At 37.1% G+C, this 18,496-nt stretch overlaps 1 protein-coding gene across 2 annotated transcripts in view; it reads left to right on the top strand.

Moving 5' to 3' along the window:
• mtor (mechanistic target of rapamycin kinase) overlaps positions 1-18,496 on the top strand; it is a 144,550-nt gene that overhangs the window by 69,365 nt on the left and 56,689 nt on the right. For both annotated transcript variants that reach the window (XM_051116395.1, XM_051116394.1), the window contains exons 29-32: positions 5,762-5,837; positions 8,661-8,800; positions 15,015-15,115; positions 16,139-16,254. In XM_051116395.1, the coding sequence (XP_050972352.1) occupies positions 5,762-5,837; positions 8,661-8,800; positions 15,015-15,115; positions 16,139-16,254 (433 nt within the window). The remainder of the gene's footprint in view (positions 1-5,761; positions 5,838-8,660; positions 8,801-15,014; positions 15,116-16,138; positions 16,255-18,496) is intronic.

The raw sequence follows: 18,496 nt of genomic DNA, 5'->3' as shown, positions 1-18,496 counted from the left end.
GTAAGGTAATATGCATGCTAATACGCATTGAGTTAATATTGAATGGTGTTCTTTAATCTCGAGGGTTACAGCTGGCACTACACCAGCCCAACTCAGTTTGGATGTGTGTGTTACACTAAGCAATTGTTGTTACTGATTTTACCCCCCCTTATTCGGGACCTTATTTGCAACTAAAGGACTGTCATTCAAGTTTTGTTACAGTGGGATGTAATGGAATAACTTCAATTAACAGAATCCATCACTTTTAAATTTTAGTCATTTAAAAAGTTCAAGTGAAGACCAGAAAAAAAAAAAAAAAACTTTAATATGGTTCATAATGTTAATGACGTAGCTTTTGGAAAAGAAATGTTGGTGTCATTTGTGAGTAGCGGTGCAGGACAACTGATTGTCCATTCTTTTTAAAAGAAGCTTATTGGTCATGACCACAGCTGTGAGTCTCACCCCAATAACTGCCTTCATTGTTTTCTAACAAATTGGAAGTGTATTTCCAGTTGAACAGCAGTTATTTTTAGTGTAGTTGAATCGCTGAAGCCATTACCCAGGTTTCCCACGGGTCTTTGAAATCCTTTAAAGCCCTGGAGTGTGAAAATAAACATACATAGATACAGGTTCTTGAAAGTGCTTGAATTTATTTTGTGCAAGAAGTTTTTTGAAAAAAATTACATATTATTCCCTCCGGTCCACTAATGTGTTATTTTGGCAACACTTTGTGGCCTATGCATACTAGCTTGTTTGATTAACATTAGTTAATCAAAAATGTCTAAATCGCCCAAAATGTCCGGGATTCGGCTTTAGCTTTCTACAGTCGCCATTCATTTTGTGCGTGTTTTTTTTTTTTTTTTTTTTTTTTTTAAATTAATTCCCTACACGGGACTGTTTTCTTGATCCCGCTCTCGCTGAATTCCAGGCTTTTACCGCCTGCTCACGCAATCATTCTAATATAATTTTCGCGCATCAGGGAGCCGCTATTGTATGCGGAGTATTTAAATTTCTTTTGAATGAGCGCCTATTCACTTTCACTTTCAATTTCGCAATGACGCGCACTCTGTATAAAGGGAGCACATCTTACACAAGCATTGACTAGAGTGGCCGCGATCAAAGGTTGCCGTGTCAGAGCCGTAACACGCTGCAGACATGTGCAGTATAGGAGGTCGAAAACAATGCTGAGGCGCGTCTGGTGTAAACACAAGCATTGACTAGAATGGCCGCGATCAGCACTGAGACAGCTAAGCAATCACAACACATTTAGTTTTTCAGAAGGTGGGCCTTTGTTAAACCTTTATTAAAGCCTTTTAGCTATGTTTATGATCAATCTGCACAAGGGTGACTAAAATATACATTTTAGGTATGGTAATGAATTATTTAGAGTTTTGGTTTTTTTAATTATAATAATTAAGATTACAACGAATGGCTTGCCAGAGCTACTACCTTAGCTTACTCAGCGATTATGTAAGTTTTTTAGGTTAAAATCATCTGAAAAGTCGATTAACAGTACTCTGCATTTAAGTCAAGTCACTTACAGATTGTGTCAAAGCAGCTTTACAGTGTTGAACAGGAAAATAGTGGAAAATAGTTTCAATAATGGAAGCTAAATTTATTTCTACTGTAAAACTGCTCCAAAACATATTAACAATAGGAGTGTAGTAAGCATCTTTTCTAATTGCTAGTAGCTGACACTCAAGAATGCAGTCTCTTTGTGTTTAGACAAAGATTGGGTCCAGAATGCTGAGATCCAGATAGTTGGAGTCAGAGGGTTTGTAGTGGATCCATTGCCGAAACAGGCTTTATTACGTTCTTATAACATTCTTATTATCATCAATGGTCTGTGATAAAGTATTTCTTTCATACAACAGGTCAGTAAACAAGAAGTTAATGTTAAGTGAGTTACATTTTATATGTAATGTTGCCAGTTACTTTGTCTGTTTTTGCTCCTCCGAAGACAATAATTACAAACAAAGTTAAAGCAGAGCTATTGCAACACCAAGGAGCACACAGGAGTGTCATTTTGTTCCTGAATGACTTAGACAAAGGCAGTCAACTTTTATTTTAACTATAGCTTAATACAGTTAAATATAGCTGAAAGCAGTGATGATGGCACCACTGCTATCATTTAACCCTCTGGTAGTCTCGTTGTTAGAGTTAGTACACGGCAATGAAAGAGTTACCCTAGAACAGCTGTCGGCAAGTAAGTCTGGCATCGGGCCAAAAAAAGAAATTAAAAAATGCAACGAGAATTGCCTGTGATAGACTGTTACAGTGTCTTTTGTAACTGGTAGGGAGCTGTTACTCCAGGGTATATACAGGGAACATGGAGTTAAATTTAATACCTTTTTAAGACCTTTTTAAGTCTCTTTCCATACATTTTAAGACCTCATCGCCACTTCAAGTTTTAACTGGTTACATAGGCAACACTTTAACTTACATTTACTATATATTTATTGTAAGACAACACAACTAAACAGTCTTACAAACACCTGACTGGTCAGTTTACCTGTCATTACAGAGTGCTTGATTTGATTCACCAGAGCAAATCCTTCAAACACAAAGCTGCTCAAAAGGTCCTAAGCTCACTGACAAATATCATACACTGTGTCCTAACTACACGTGATGCGACAAGATACCAGCGACAAGCAGTTTGGCTTTTCTGCACCAGACGTGAGTCATGTGACCCCACAGCCACTCAGAAGCGCAGAATTGCACTGCACCCTCAACAAAATGGACAAGTTTATAGTCTAATTCATAAATATTAAACCTTTTTAACTTTGTTGAACTAAATATTGAGTGACTGAAATCCATCTTTGTTGTGGAAAACACTTGTTGGTTTGCAGTTTTAACATATGTTTGCTTAAACTTATTTTCTGTTGTTGCTTTCAGTATGGCTATAAATGTCACGCAAAAATGCTGTTCGAACTCACATTAGATACTTTTAACGTTGAATAAAGCAAATAATCAGTACCTGAGATTATAACTGCCATAGTTTGTGGTGTTGTTCCAGCCACAACATCGCAGAAATAGAAACCGTTTCAAAAATAGAAATTTAGTGTGTTAGGACAAAAAACAAAAAGCATTTATTGCGTGTCGCGGCGTCGCATAGTCGGACACAGTGTGCTTTTCACAGAATATTTCAGAATCGATTTTGTGGTTGGCTTTTTTCCCACGTGGAAGACCTGCCAAGAGAGCATTGCAATAGTCCAGCCTGGACAGAACAAGAGCTTGAACAAAGAGTTGAATATAGAAAGAGAGGAAAAATCAATTCTCCAACGCATCGTGATTCTCTCTTCAACGATTCTGAATCGATTCTGAGCTTGTTTTTTTTCCCGCATGAGCACTAGAGACGTGTCGGGCTTTATTGCACGGAATTTGTGCCGTGAGAAGCGGCTTGCGTGCCAGTGGTGCGCTCCGCGGCACATGCCCTTTGGTCGCCATAGAAACAAGCCGTCCTCCCACGGCGTAAGCAGTTGAAGGGAATGGGTTTAATAGCGCTTTCTGCGTTCGGTGTGAAAGTCAAAAGACACACGCACACTGCTTGACAGTGTGTGCTTCCACCTGCTGTGTTTTACTTTAGATATGCTTTCATTAATGCCGTTTGTAATGCAGTACTATTACATGCATCACACTGACATCACACTGACGGACTTTCACTTGAAAGATCCTTTTCCTGAAGATCGATTGTGGCTGCGGTTAAATGCACTTCCATTCTCAAATACTTTCATACGAAATTGATGTTCACACAAAGTCAGTTATGTTTTCAGAGCAGGACAAAACATCTGATATATGGAAATCTAAAATTGTAATTGAATTGAATCATGAAATCAGTGAAGATTCACATGCCTACTTTTAAGACGGCAATACTGATACACAGAGATTCCAACTGTAAACAAAAAAACTGCAATTTTGGTTAAAATGTAAGATTATAAAGATGTATTTGCACAGCAGAAGAATTAATTGGGGCAAAAATGTAGATCAAGAATCGTTTTGGATTCGGATCGTGACTCCCAGAATCGGAATCGGATCGGATCGTGAAGTACCTGAAGATTCCCACCCGTATTGTATACAGTATATGTCGATAGTTTCTTAGTTTCTCAAACAAGTTTCTGTGCAGTATATCAAATCTTCTAGTTCTTTGGACGTTCTGATAGTAGCAGCCTGGGAATTTGTAAACATGACTTTGTGTTCTGGCATTTTCAAAACACAGACACCTTTCCAAACCATTGCTAGATGCATTCGGGAAGTCTTTCCTAGGATTGAATTGCAAAATTCACTTTTTTTTTTCCTGTCTCTCTCTCCTCTGTTTGGCATAACTTTGTTCAAGCCTGAAGATTCTATTGTACTGTGGGACTCTTGTGTCTCTTCAGTGTGTGTCTTTCCTGTCTATTTATCCATATAATCAGTTGTTGTTGTATTTTTTTGCTATCACAGTGATGTTTATTATAGGAAGCAACATCAATACTTACTTTCTAGCTTGTTTTTTGCTCATTACCACTTTCCCTGCCGAGTGTCAGAACATTTCTTTTGAGCTCACCTAGCAAGTATGTTGCCCCCAAGGGCTTTTAAAAAGCAGGAAAGAGACAGGAACTGTAATGGCTTATGGGCAGAAGTGCAAGTGTTCCATTCAGAGTTCTCTGTCGGTCATTGCGTATGTTACTGATGCCGTCGATTTCATGGTGGAAAGGGGCCTCCTTGTAACATAATGAATAGAGATCAGCACGAAAACTCAAGTTCCCGAAAGTAGCACCAATGGCTCAAAAAAAGATTTAAAAACTCTGCAGCCATGCAATCAATTAAGCTAAAAAATTGGTATGTCCCTTTGGGGCAAATTGTAACATATTTTTGGAATATTATTCTGATAACCAAAGAAACATGACCACCAACAGCTTAAATTTTAGCAGTTTATAAAATCTAATCTGAATGGCCCAACGTTGTGAAACATGGCAGACACTTAGAGGGTGGCTTGATTAAGCAGTATATTAAATTTGGTGAGAATCAGTCATAACATTCTTTTCAGTGGTGTTCAGTAACATCAATGTTTTTGGTACAAGTTACAAATATTATTGGTTTATTGATTGGTTTTGCATGATTTTTATTATTATTCTGGCATCGTTTGCTTTCACTGGGATTCCCTTACCCCTGTAAAAGCAGATGTATTGGCACGTTTGGCAGACATTGAAAACTTCAGGCTGCCATTGCACAAGTTCTTCCAGATGGGAAGCTTTTTAATCAGTCATTAGAAGGATCATAAATATAACAGTAACATATTTGACAGACCATTAATTGTGCGAATTTACTGGCTAATTGCTCATCTGCTTGAAGATGCTGCTGTTTTTAGTATTATACAATTTTAAGCAAGCTCATAGACCTTTTTTTTATCCATGTTTACAGAATGTTTTATGTTTTAATCCACGTTTTAAAGCAGGAAAATCTGTTTTATTCTTTGAAACGATTGTGTAGCCAATGCAACTAGTTTTAGGTTTGTTTGGACAGTTCTTAATTCATGTATGTAAAATGCCTTTTACTGCTTGTTTTCAGGAAGTAGTATATCATTGATGAACTTCAGAGTCACATTTTAGATTATACAGATCCCACAAGGTCTCTGAATGGGTCTATACTCCGTCGTACATTGTACAAATATGTGTTATTTTCAGCTCTTTAAACTATGTAATTCATTTTAATTGTTGTTTATAGCTAATCTCAATTTTCATGTCATGTTTTCTGTATTAAAGATTTAGAGTGTGCACTAAAACATTGCGTTCTTCCTTTTTAGCATCAATAATAAGCTCCAGCAGCCAGAGGCAGCATCAGGAGTGCTAGAGTATGCCATGAAACACTTTGGAGAGCTGGTAAGAACTTTCATCCCTTAATAAGCTGTTTGAACATAAAAGTCTTGAACATATAACCCCCTATAAAATATTTTAGATACCACCTCCCCCTCCATCCACAACCCCCACCTCTCCCATTATTGTGATGAGAATTGAGGGGCAAATATGCTTGACGGTCATAAAAATAGTATCCGTTTGTCTTGTTTCATCTGGAGTTAATATTGTAACAGTCTTTTGTAAGCTTTTATGTAACCTTTGAAACATTTTGTTTATTTTTCATGTTTTAAATGTTAAGATGTTTTGATGCATCATACGCAGTACTCCTGTCCTCAAAGTGTCTCCTGCCGTCCAGACAGGCAGTTCAGATGAAATCTATAAACAGAGGACATGTTGAAACTTATCCAGGTCTATTGCATAACTCCACAGACTTGAATTGTTAACACTTGACTGTGATTCTAATTGCTCCAGCATGTAGTTGCGGACTTCTTTGGGGTTTTTTATGCTTGACTAGGCAGTCATATTTGTCAAGATATCATTTTATATTTTTTAAGCATTTCACAACAGACTGAGCTAATGTATGGTTGGGTCACAGTGGTCGACTAGACCACTTATAACCCACACAACACAAACAAACAACACACATAAACAAACATATGCACACACATTTGTTTCACTTTATTAGTGAGCACATCTCATCAACTTTTTTTTTTTTTTCCCAAATATCAGGTTAGTTATATTTTCTATCGCTTAACCCAACCCAACCCCTACCCCTAAACACCATATTTCGAATAACAAGATTTAAAGACAAATGTGATTTGACTGCATTATAAAAAATTTCACTAGTCAGAAAACATTTTAGACCTCCCAGGTATCAAAGCTGTACACACACACACAAACACAAATCTAAATCAGTTCACACGTGTGTAATAAACAATAAATACACAAAAATATTAGTGTGAGGTTTGAATGTCATACATTTATGAACTGATTGTTGAGACTATTTACAAATTTTGTGAGAAACAAAAACAACAATGTTGTAGTGATCTCAATGTTTTGATCATTTTAGCAGCTTGAAGAATTTGAACACTAGTTTAGGTTAAGTATTTACAGATGGTACTCAACCAGAATGAGCTTTTGACCACTAAGTGGCGCTTTAACCACTAGTTATCAGGTAAATGCTTCAAAACGGATTTTCGCAAATAGCAGTCAGCTTTGCCTCGCTGATGGGTTAAAATTAAAAAAAAAACACTGTAGTTAAAATAATTCATATTCACAGAAGCAAATTTAGTAGGGATGTAATGATACATGTATTCGTACTGTATATATGTGTATATATATATATATATATATATATATATATATATTTTTTTTTTTTTTTTCATAATAAACACAACTGCCAGTGATCACACTGCTTTTCAATGTGAAATACAGCAGAACTGGCTTTTGATAATAGCACCATTTATTTTTCAACCTCACAGAAAAAATATTTATATAATAAAAGTACATTTTCGCTATAATAATAACTGTGATTTTTTTGGACTAAGTTATTTCTTAATTGTGAACCAAAGCACGCTTAATATTAAGGTCTTATTGTCACTATTAGTCCTTCATAGATTCTAACATATATTCTGTAGCTTATTGTGAATGTAAACTGTCAGTTTAGGACACCGCATAATTAAACTGCACCTTATTTCTGTGTTTGGAAATGAATGTTGTGAGTCAGCAGTTGTTTTCTGTCATTAAAGTACTGCGTCAAATCTGCTGATGAGTTCGGCCGACCAGAAGAATGTAAATAAAAATGTAATACTCTGTAGCAAAACATAAATAACATTGGCTTCGAATAATATTTTGTATTTCTCATTTTACATAAAATCTCACAGGGAATATGACTCTATATAAACACCTGCAATAAATTTACCTTCCCATGCAGAATTGAAAACTTGTAAGCCAGTTACATGGATCGGTGCACTTGATATGCGAAAAAAAGATACTCACAAAAATGATTTATTAAAGTGGTCATCGGATGCCCATTTTCCACAAGTTGAGGTGTTGAGTTCCACAACACCTCAATCGCTCAATCTGAGATATCACAGGGAATTTGCATCCCTGCTCCGGCATCGACACAATGGAGGTCGGACTGTTACAGCTGATTTAAGGCGGGTCTGAGGTAAGACACTCATGTCAATTGTGGGAGTGGCCTGTCAGTGTGACGCCACAAGATTAATTAAAAACCACTGCATAGATTTTTATCATTATAGGGTAGATTTGTACATACACTGCCAACACACATTAATGTTCAAACAACACGTAAAAGTGAACTTTGCATCCGATGACCCCTTTAACCATGCGTTTTTTGTAACAGAATAGAGTGGAGATTTACTTTTTTGTTTTTTTTTTCTGTTGTAGCCTTTCAAAACTTATTGGGCCCAAATGACACAGATTATGTATGCTATATAAAAAATGAGGATTTTATGCTCTCATTCATCTGCTTAGAAAATTCAGTTTCTTTTAATTGTGAAATATGTGAAGCCTAGTGAAGTGTTATTTCAACTGTTGCTGAGCCATCCATTACTCTGGCAGATGCTCACAGTGGGCTCGCTGCCAATTTTAAAATAAACGGTTGCTATGCCCTCACATTAAATGCTGGAACAACAGTCGGAGCTATCCGTACTCAGCTGCCTGCATTCCAGATGTGAATGTAATTGTGTGAGATTGAAAATACCAAATGTTGAGTGCCAAAAGATAAGTTTGTGGTTTACTTAATTTACAATTGAATTAAGTGCTTTTTACCCTCTCCCCATAATTTCTTTTTTCCATTGTCCTTTTGTTTTTCTTCCACTACAGGAGATCCAAGCCACCTGGTATGAGAAACTTCATGAGTGGGAAGATGCTCTAGTTGCCTACGATAAAAAAATCGACATGAACAAAGATGATCCGGAGCTTATTCTGGGTCGCATGAGATGTCTGGAAGCCCTAGGCGAATGGTATGCACATATATCATAACTTGACAGTTTCTGGAAATGGGCACACGCAATTGCATTTAAATTAAATAGTTTGTAGTGTTGTCGATTGTTTGATGTTACTGGTTACTAGTTACTGATTCATTTTTGAGTCCGTTTGACATTTTTTCCAAAATTGCATAATGTTTTTTAAATTGGCGAATTCTTCTTAATAATATCAAGAAACCTATTATTTCCTGGAAGAAAATGCATGCTCCTCACAAGCTGTGAAATATTTAAATGAAAATGGACTGCAAAACATTACACCATGGAAAAGTATTTTTCCTGTGAGATGTATTCCTCTTAATACGGGGTCACACAAGTAGGAGAGAATATGACTGAGTGAGTAAAAGCAGACATTGGTTATGTGTATGTGCTCACACTGTCCCTTTGTGCCCTCATGGAATCTGACAGTGCTCTCATTTGACTTATTTTTTTCTCTACTTTTGAAAGGAAAATCTTACTGATTTCTATAATAGTCATTTGGGAAGTATGAGGAAGAGTTTGTGTAGAAGAGTGATTGGCATGAAGAGTAACTTCCTGGATTTGTTGCAGTCAGCAAAACCAGTAATAGGACTCAAATCGACGGTGATAGTGGAAACAGGAAATACAAAAATATCAATGAAAATAGTTATATTTTATATTAACAGCTGTTGGAATCAGTGATGAGCTCAGTCTCTTGTTCATTTCACTTAAGGAACAATATTCCATTCCAAATTACAGTTTTTTCAACATTACATTTACATCTGTTCACGTTGCGTCAAAAATTTCTTTCAAGGTGCCATAGAATGGAAAACTGTATTTACCTTGCCATTGAATAATAACAGTTGAATAATAACAGTTCTGTACATGGACATGGCAGATCGTGAGCCTCGAACACCACTGTTTCCTCCGACTTATGTAAATCTCGTGCAAAAGACCACTGAAAAAGAGGCGAATCCCAACATAACACAGACTGTGACATTATAGTCGGGATCATTAATAGTTACGCCCCCAAGTTGCATATACCTGAAACAAGCGAGGACAATAGCAAAAATGGCAGATCATAGAAAATAAATGTTATGTTCCAGGCTGTGCAGGGGATGTGATGTGCAGGGATAGGTTGGTGTCTGCATTCAGAAAGGCACGGAAAACAAATAATCCGTTCTAATAAAATAACGCTGTAAATTTAATTTAATGTACCACTTTGTTTAAATAAACTAAGTGGTAGCGATCAGACAGGTAGGATCTAAACCATCTTAAAGCCTGCCCTTGAATACCCACATAGTTTTGTAGTTGATCTATGAGTATGTCATGATCTATAGTGTCGAACGCAGCACTAAGATCAAGTAAAACTAGCAATGAGATGCAGCCTTGGTCTGACGCAAGAAGCGAGTCATTAGTGATTTTAACAAGTGTGGTTTCTGTGCTGTGATGGGGCCTGAAACCTGATGAAATTCTTCATAGATATCATTTTTTTTGCCAGAAGGCACAACTGAGCTGACACAACTTTTTCTAAAATTTTAGACATAAACAGAAGATTAGAAATGGTCTATAATTTGCCGTTTCACTAGGGTCTAGTTGTGGTTTCTTAATAAGAGGCTTAATAACCACCAGCTTGAATGGTTTTAGGAACGTGAGTTAATAATATTGAGAAGCGGTTCCTCTGCTCCAGTTAACAATTCTTTCAGTAATTTAGTGGGTACAGGATCTAATAAGCATGTTGTTGGTTTAGACACAGTAATGAGTTTATTTAACTCTTCCTGTCCTATAGTTGTAAAGAACTGCAGTTTTTCTTTTGGTTTACTAAAAGAAGCTGACGTATTAGACTCTGTAGAATCTACATTGGTTATTGTATTTCTGATATTATCTATTTTATCAGTACAGAAATTCATAAAGTCATTACTGTTAAACTGTAAAGGAATATTTAGTTTGGGTGATATCTGGTTATTTGTTAATCTGGCCACTGTGCTAAATAAAAACCTTCGATTGTTTTGGTTATTTTCCATGAGTTTGCGGATATGCTCAGCCCTGGCAGCTTTTAAAGCCTGTCTGTATTTGGACATACCGTTTTTCCATGCAATTCTAAAAACTTCCAAGTTAGTTTTTCTCCATTTGCGCTCAAGATTACGAGTTTCTTTCTTGAGAGAATGGGTATTACTGTTGTACCATGGCACAGTACGTTTTTCTCAAACCTTTTTCAATTTGATGGGGGCAACAGCTTCTAACGTATTGGAGAAGATAGTGCCAATATTGCTAGTCATTTTGTCTAGTTTGTGTGTATTTATGGGTACACAGAGCAGTTGCGATTAAATCAGGCAGGTTATTTGTGAATCTATCTTTGGTGGCTGGAACAATAGTTCTGCCCAGACGATAACGCGGAGCCATATAGTTAATATCAGTGATACACAGCATGCAAGATACAAGGAAATGGTCAGAAACATCATCGCTTTGAGGTACGATATCTATATCAGTAAGATCAATTCCATGCGATATAATTAAATCTAGCGGCCCGGGTGACATTTTGCTTGACTCCAAAAGAGTTTATTAGGTCAGTAAACGCAAGGCCTAACGCATCATTTGTATTATCAACGTGAATGTTGATAATACAAGTTAGCTATAGATAGCTGTCCTGTTTGTCAAAACTGTTCCATTCCACTCTAATGTGTTTCCACAAAACAAATTCTTCAATTCCTGTACTATATTGAAAGTTCATGTTCCCAAAAGTATCAGATAAGTGAACTTCAAGTACAAAGACCACAGGAGAGACAGCAGCATCAGCACTCATACTACTAATAGTACTACTAGTAATACTAGTAGTAAAATACTACTAGTAATAGAAAAATAAACTATTTATACAGCCCCGAAGAGTTGGGATGTTTTGTAATGTCTCAATCTCTTTAACTTTTTTAAGTTTTATGGCTGTAACACACTCCAAAAAGTTTAAAGTTTATAGAATATCCAAATGAAATTGTTTTTAAATGGTTAAATTGAAATGGTTTTTACATTTTTTTTTTTTTTTGTTTTGGCAGTTCACAATAAGCAGGTAAACTGGCAATAGGTGCAATTAGGCTGACATTTGTCAATGCAGATTCGCAAAGAATTTAGGTCTTTCACCAACTACCTTACATAATCTTGTGAAAAGATTCAGGGAAATCTCAGTCTCTGTAGGGCAAGACAGGAAACCTCAGTTGAATGTGCATGACCTTTGAGCTCTCAAATGGCATTGCGTAAGAAACCTTCATGCTGCGGTATTAAATATAGCCACGTGCTCAGGAGTACTTTGTAAAACCGCTGTCATCTAACACAGTCTGCCGCTGTAAGGAGAAAGTTATTCGTCAGTTTTGTGTAGTGATGCCAGGGCTCATCTCAGATAGTCAAAAACACAGTAGGAATGTGTGATTCCACAATTCAACTTGTTTCTGGGAAATATGGACCAAAGGAACAATTCAGGCTTTCATCAGTGACAGATGCAAAAGCAATTGTCTGTCATGGTGTAAGAGCACAGCAGAGCAAACGGCGTGGATGACTGGTATTTGTCCGAAGGTACCTGACATTGGAGGCATATATTGGGATTGAACAGCGACATATACTGCTGTCACGATGACATCTTTCAAGAGAGGTCCATGTTTATTAGATTAAGATGGGTCTCATTTAGCATGTGCTACAACAGTGTGATTTCTGAGATACAGAGAGTAATGTAAGGCCCATTAAAAGGAGAATCAGGCAGCGACAGCCACGTACGGTTGAGCAGCTGAAGTCTTGTATCAAACAAGATTTTTGCTTGCAAATCTTTAACAGTTAGTGTCCTCAGTTGCCAAATGATTAAACTTTGTAGTTAAAAGGAAATTTAATGCAAAACAGTGTTAAACATGCATTTCTCGTAACTTTTTTGGAGCGTGTTGCAACCATCAAAATATAAATTTGTTTATATTTACAAAATACATTTAAGTGGGTCAGTGACAACATTGCAATTTTTTTTTGTACTTTTGTCAGTTAGTTAAATCTAGATAAATCACAGATTATTGATTTTATTGCACTTATAAAACATTTCTTTTTCTCAGCTTTTTCTGATTTGGGGTTATATTTTACAGCTCCACATGTTGCTGCTGTGTGTTTCTAATTTGAGAGTAATTACCTGTTAGTATCCACACTGCAGACCAGTCCACCTCTAAACATGTATCTCATGTGACGCTGTTATGTTATGTTTTTTTTTTTGAGGGGTGTCAAATGTCCACGTGACATTCCATTCCACTGAGTGATAGACAGTTCCCGTGTAAAGGTACCGGAGCCCTTTTTCCTGTCTCGCTCTTAATGTGCGTATTTGTGTTTTAGGCCTGTCTGCACCCTGGAACCTTGTATTTTGCAAGGCCCCTTAAGTAATGTTTTTTCCAGGCGGCTGGGAAAGCGCTTCATTTGTTCCAGATCCCCCACCCCATCTCTTGAAACCCATATGAACAGCGTCTCACAGGGCTAATCGTGGGGCCCTTTTTTCACAACCCCCAGCAATGACACGCATGCTTTGCTTGTGACTGTGTCAGCACTGTTAGCCTCGAAGGGCCCGATCGTTTTAAAGGTGCACCATTCCAAGATGTGATATTATGTCATGGCTTTTTGCAGTTTTATCACTCCCAGAGCTGTGGCAAGGCGGTATTTTGGTGAAAAGTTCTCAGCATGGACACAAACAGAAGCTCTCACTGACCTTTCACATTTGTTCAACATGTTTGGTCTTTATGAACTGTGAGTTGGAGTGCTTGTGCTTTGCCAGGAACAATCTTTTGAACAAATGCTGACATCTCATTGTTGTGTGCAGTGCAGGTGCAGGTTCTTGTATTTCTTTTATTCACGTCGATCTATACCTCGTACCTTATGATGACAAAGCAAAAAAAAAAGCAGATTTGTAATAACTGCAAATCTATTAAAAAAAAAAATACATTGTCTAAGATTTTGTGCCCTTTCCTGTGACATGGCTTAAAAATGTCATGAAGATTACCATTTCCCTGGATCATCTTTGAGATGTTTCTGCACAAATTTGATTAATTAGGCATGTTTTGGAAAGGTGCACACCTGTATAGAGGTCTAACAGCTAAAAGAGCATGTCAGAGCAAAAAGCCTTTCGTTTACTACGGAGTGACGTCAAGCGTTGCCAAGGTCTGTTATGTTATGTCACTGGTGTTGCTCACAGCAGAAGAAAACTGTTCAACTGTTCAAGCGGCAACGCAGGCGTCAGCCAATCAGATCGCCTCATGCAAATATACTACTGCAGACGCTAGCTCATCATGTTCATGCAACACCAGAAAAGTAATGTGATTGGCTGTTGTCACTATGACGATCGCGTTGACGCTGTGTGAACGACCATAAGTGCAGAGGCGTTGTGTGCGCTGTGAATGGATGATGGCTTTTGTAGTTCTAGACTAAATGTGAACATGCTTTAATTCATCTCACTCGCAAGTTTTCTTTTGGTGTGAAAGGGCTTTTACATTGCCAAAAGTAGGACATTTTATATTAAAAACAAACAAGCAAGCCCGGCCAGATTAAAAAAGTAACACAAAAGTAACATGTTACATTACTTTCCATAAAAAGTAACTAATGTTATTTACTTTTTTAGGGAGTAATGGAATATTATAATGGATTTCTTTTAATAGTCTGTTGTCTCAGTAGGTCAGTCTTGTTTCGTTCACTTCTTCTTGGAGTTATCGCTTTGCTGACATCAGTTATTCAAGTCTAGCTAGATTATTTGTTGGATGAACTTTACTGAATTTGTATTCTCTATTTTGGGGGATGTATTGGTCACAATGAAACATATTTTTTGTCAGAAATCCTGTGTCCTCATCCCTTACTGCTTTATCACAATACCCAAAAGATTTGAGGCTGTAATCACCACCAGCTGCCTCATCTAAGCACTGAGTCTGAATACTTATGCAATGTAATTATTTGATTTCATTTTAATACGTTTGCGAAGTTATTTATTTCCTTTGTTATTATTGTTAAATTGATGTGATAGAATAGTAATTAAAAACAGTTCTGTGTTAACTGTACATATTTAAAGAGTACTGGCAATGAGCATGAACTGTAATCTGCAAGGTTCTTGGCCAAAATAAGCTTCAGTGTGGACCAGACTTTACTCCCAATAGTCAAAAGTTTGGCTATGTGAGACTGTTTCCTCCCCTGCTGTCTGTCTCTCTCTCTCATCTCTCATCTCTCGTTTTTTTTCCGTCAGGGGTCAGCTGCACCAGCAGTGCTGTGAGGAGTGGACTTTGGTTAGCGAGGAGACTCAAGCCAAGATGGCCCGTATGGCAGCAGCTGCAGCATGGGGATTGGGTGAGGCGAGAAAGAAAAAAGACAAAAAAGAACTTTGTTTTTGATTATTCCAGCATTAGGTTGAAGTTCAAGAATTTAGGAATTCTGCAGCGTAAGTCTGTAACTGATGTTTGACTGGTGATGTCAGTCTGCATTTTTTGTGAGTTTTGGCAAAACACCGCTAGCAAGCCCATGTTTAATTAACACTTATTACTGAAAAGGCAAAACACTGTAATCACATCAACACAGTGAAACATTATTAACATTCCTCATCTATAGGACAGGGATGCAAACTGCTCACCTTTTGGTTGAAGGTCACTGTCATGAATTTTAAGGAAAAATTGATGCTTGCATGAGCTGTGCTTTTCCCAAGAGTTTTAGTTTGAGCCAGGATGAGGCTGTTGTTGTGCAAACGCAGAACACATTCTAGATGTCAGTCAGCAACAGCAGCCAAGCACGTCTGACAAAAAGTGTTGCAAGGTTTAATAAATGTAAATAAGTAATACTGTATACATAGTAACATTAAACTAGATGGGTTACATAAGGCGTAAAACAAGGCAACTAGCTAATGTAAATGCTTTAAAGACCGTTAAAATCAGAATGTTAATGCTATTACAAAAATATTATAAAATCTTGTGATGTTCATGTTTCATATTTGATGCATATATGACATTGGGATTTTCATAAATACACCCCAGTAGAAAATTCATATGAAATACTTAAAATTACCCAGGGGGAGGAAAATCAATAACATCAAATTCACTGTCTTTTTCCCCCCTAAGGTGAATTTGATTTCACATTTAGGCCTTGGTGATATAAATCTGACAGTATATAATACCTAAGACATTTTCATGTACCGTCAGATATTCCACAGTGATCCAGTTTTTTTTTTTAATGTCGAATGTACTTAACATTTAACACTTAATGTTGAATGTAAGTCTCAGACACTGCAAACATATATTTAATGTATTATTTTGTTTAGGATATAATATGTGTATTTACAATATTTGTATAATTTCAGTTGCTTCTTTGCGTGTTTGTCAGGCCACTGGGACAGTATGGAAGAGTACACCTGCATGATCCCACGAGACACCCATGATGGAGCCTTTTACAGGGCAGTGCTTGCTCTGCATCAGGATCTGTTCTCATTGGCTCAACAGGTACTACATAAAAATCAACTACTGAGAGTTATTAAATGAACAGTATATAAACTGACTCTAACATCATTTGTCATGCTCTAAAAATGTCCAACTCATTTTACATGGAAGAAATAACCAGGAGGGAGATGTTTAAGGAAAAAAATGTTCCGTCGATGCTGATGAGTGCAACAGTTGCCGTGGTGCATTGTCTCACAGGCGTTATGTAATATTGGTCAAAGGCTACCCTCAGTCTGCACGTCAAATTACTTGGCTGACTTGTGGTCCCCGCGGTGATGCAGTGTTCCTTCTTCCAAAACAAGTGTGTTTGTGTGTATGTGTATGTGAGCGAGTAAGATGAGCTCATACACATGGAGAACATCACAGACCCACCCATGTGCTCTCTGTGTTCGCCATTATTATCGCGTCATCCCACCTGTTCCATTACTGCAATTGAAGTGACTTTTTTTTGATAAGCAAAGTCACAGCCAGTTTAAAGCTGGAAAGGAAAGTAGCTATTCACAGAATGACATCAAGTTTTGCTTCTGATCAAAGGTACTATGGGTTAGCCAGGAAGTTCATCACATTGATCCCTAAATCACTATTGTTATTTTATATGTGAAGATCTTGGTCAGTTTAAAAAAGGAATACAGGGAGTAAGAATTGCATTTTTATTTTATGTTTTCTGAGGTGCACAGATACATAAACTCTCAGTATTTAGAAATAAAAGGCTGTTTTCTATCCGGGTTTTAGACCTCTGACTTAAAGTGCTCCTATTATGCCATTTTAAAGGTTGCTAATATTGTTTTATGAGTCTCCTAAAACAGGTTTACATGTATGCAAGGTCAAAAAATTCTCCAAAAATTGATTTAATTTTACCTCATTTCTAAATGATTCATAAACGACTCGTGCGAAGCAGTTCGAAGAATCAGTCTCCGTGAGCCCTCACTGCTGTGATCGGTCAGATGGCGCAGTCCTTTATGATTGGTCTACGGCGTACAGCATGTGTCGGAAAAAGAAACGCCTGTTGCCATAACTGAATGACAGTCCTGGATACTTGTCAATACATAGAAAAGATGACATCGATTTTACCTTACCAATTCGAGCCAGAGTCTGACGATGAAACGATTAAAGTGGCTGATCGACAAGTTAGCACGGACTGCCGTGGAAAGTGCTCGCATTTTGCTTATGTAATCTCTATTTAGTAAACTTTAACATTATATAATGCATTACACTGTGTAAAGTCATGCGCCATCCTTTATCATCACTACAGCTAATGAGACAAACAGACAGTCAAGCTGCATCAATCACTAATTTTTAGACTACAGTGGGCCACAGCTGAACAACAGAATAACAGAAGCGTGAGTTAGCGGGTTAGCAAGACATGTGCAGGGATGTTACACAACATAACATACACAACTACGTATTTTGAAGTACTACGTATCAATTATTAATCATACTTAGGGGTAGAGCTTCAAAGGAGCAAGCCGGTCCAAATAAACTGGGCACTGATCTGTCTTTTAAGAGCAAGCGTTTGGTGAATCCTGTGTTGTTTTCCCCAAGACTGGAAAAGCAGTCGTCAGTAAAATGACGGGAACACAACACAAGATTGAAATTTTGTACTGCTGAGGTGTTGTTGAAAAAATGAATGTTAACCACTGATTCTTTGTAGATTTATCTTTTGGAAGTGAATATAAAACCAATTTACTCTCACAGCGTAGGATACAGCGTCTTCTCAACATGAATAAGAATAAGATTTGAATTCCTGACGACTCGTTCAGGCGATTGTGAGCTGACTCCTTTTTTTTTGATAGACAATAACTTTATTTATCGTGCACTGTTGACTTCATAACTTTGCAGATATTTTATGTTCATGACGCACTGCGTGAAAGGTCATATTTGTAAAGGCATAATAGGAACACTTTAAACTCTCCTTTTAAAAGGGATGGGTTTTCATTGTATATGACCACTGCTATCATTGAGTAACATCTTTCCATATGAAATAAATATTACATTTGGAAATTCTTTGAAAACTTTTTCTTTGTATTTACTATAATTACTGCTAGAATTAATTATTTCTGAAAAGTGTTGATTATAAATTATAATCACAATTTAAATAAGACATCATTTTTAGGCTACCAAAAGGAACAGCGTGAAGGCCATTTAATCAAAGACCTGATTTACTGACACATCAACAGCTATAAACAATTTAGTGACACAACATCTGACTGTATATGAGTGCTTAAAGGGGTGGTCTGTCCGTTTT

Source organism: Labeo rohita, chromosome 8 (assembly GCF_022985175.1).
Source record: "Labeo rohita strain BAU-BD-2019 chromosome 8, IGBB_LRoh.1.0, whole genome shotgun sequence".
In the NCBI taxonomy this organism is placed as follows: Eukaryota; Metazoa; Chordata; class Actinopteri; order Cypriniformes; family Cyprinidae; genus Labeo; species Labeo rohita.
Note: the sequence above shows the minus strand (reverse complement) of the source record. Positions and strands in the feature narration are given on the sequence as shown.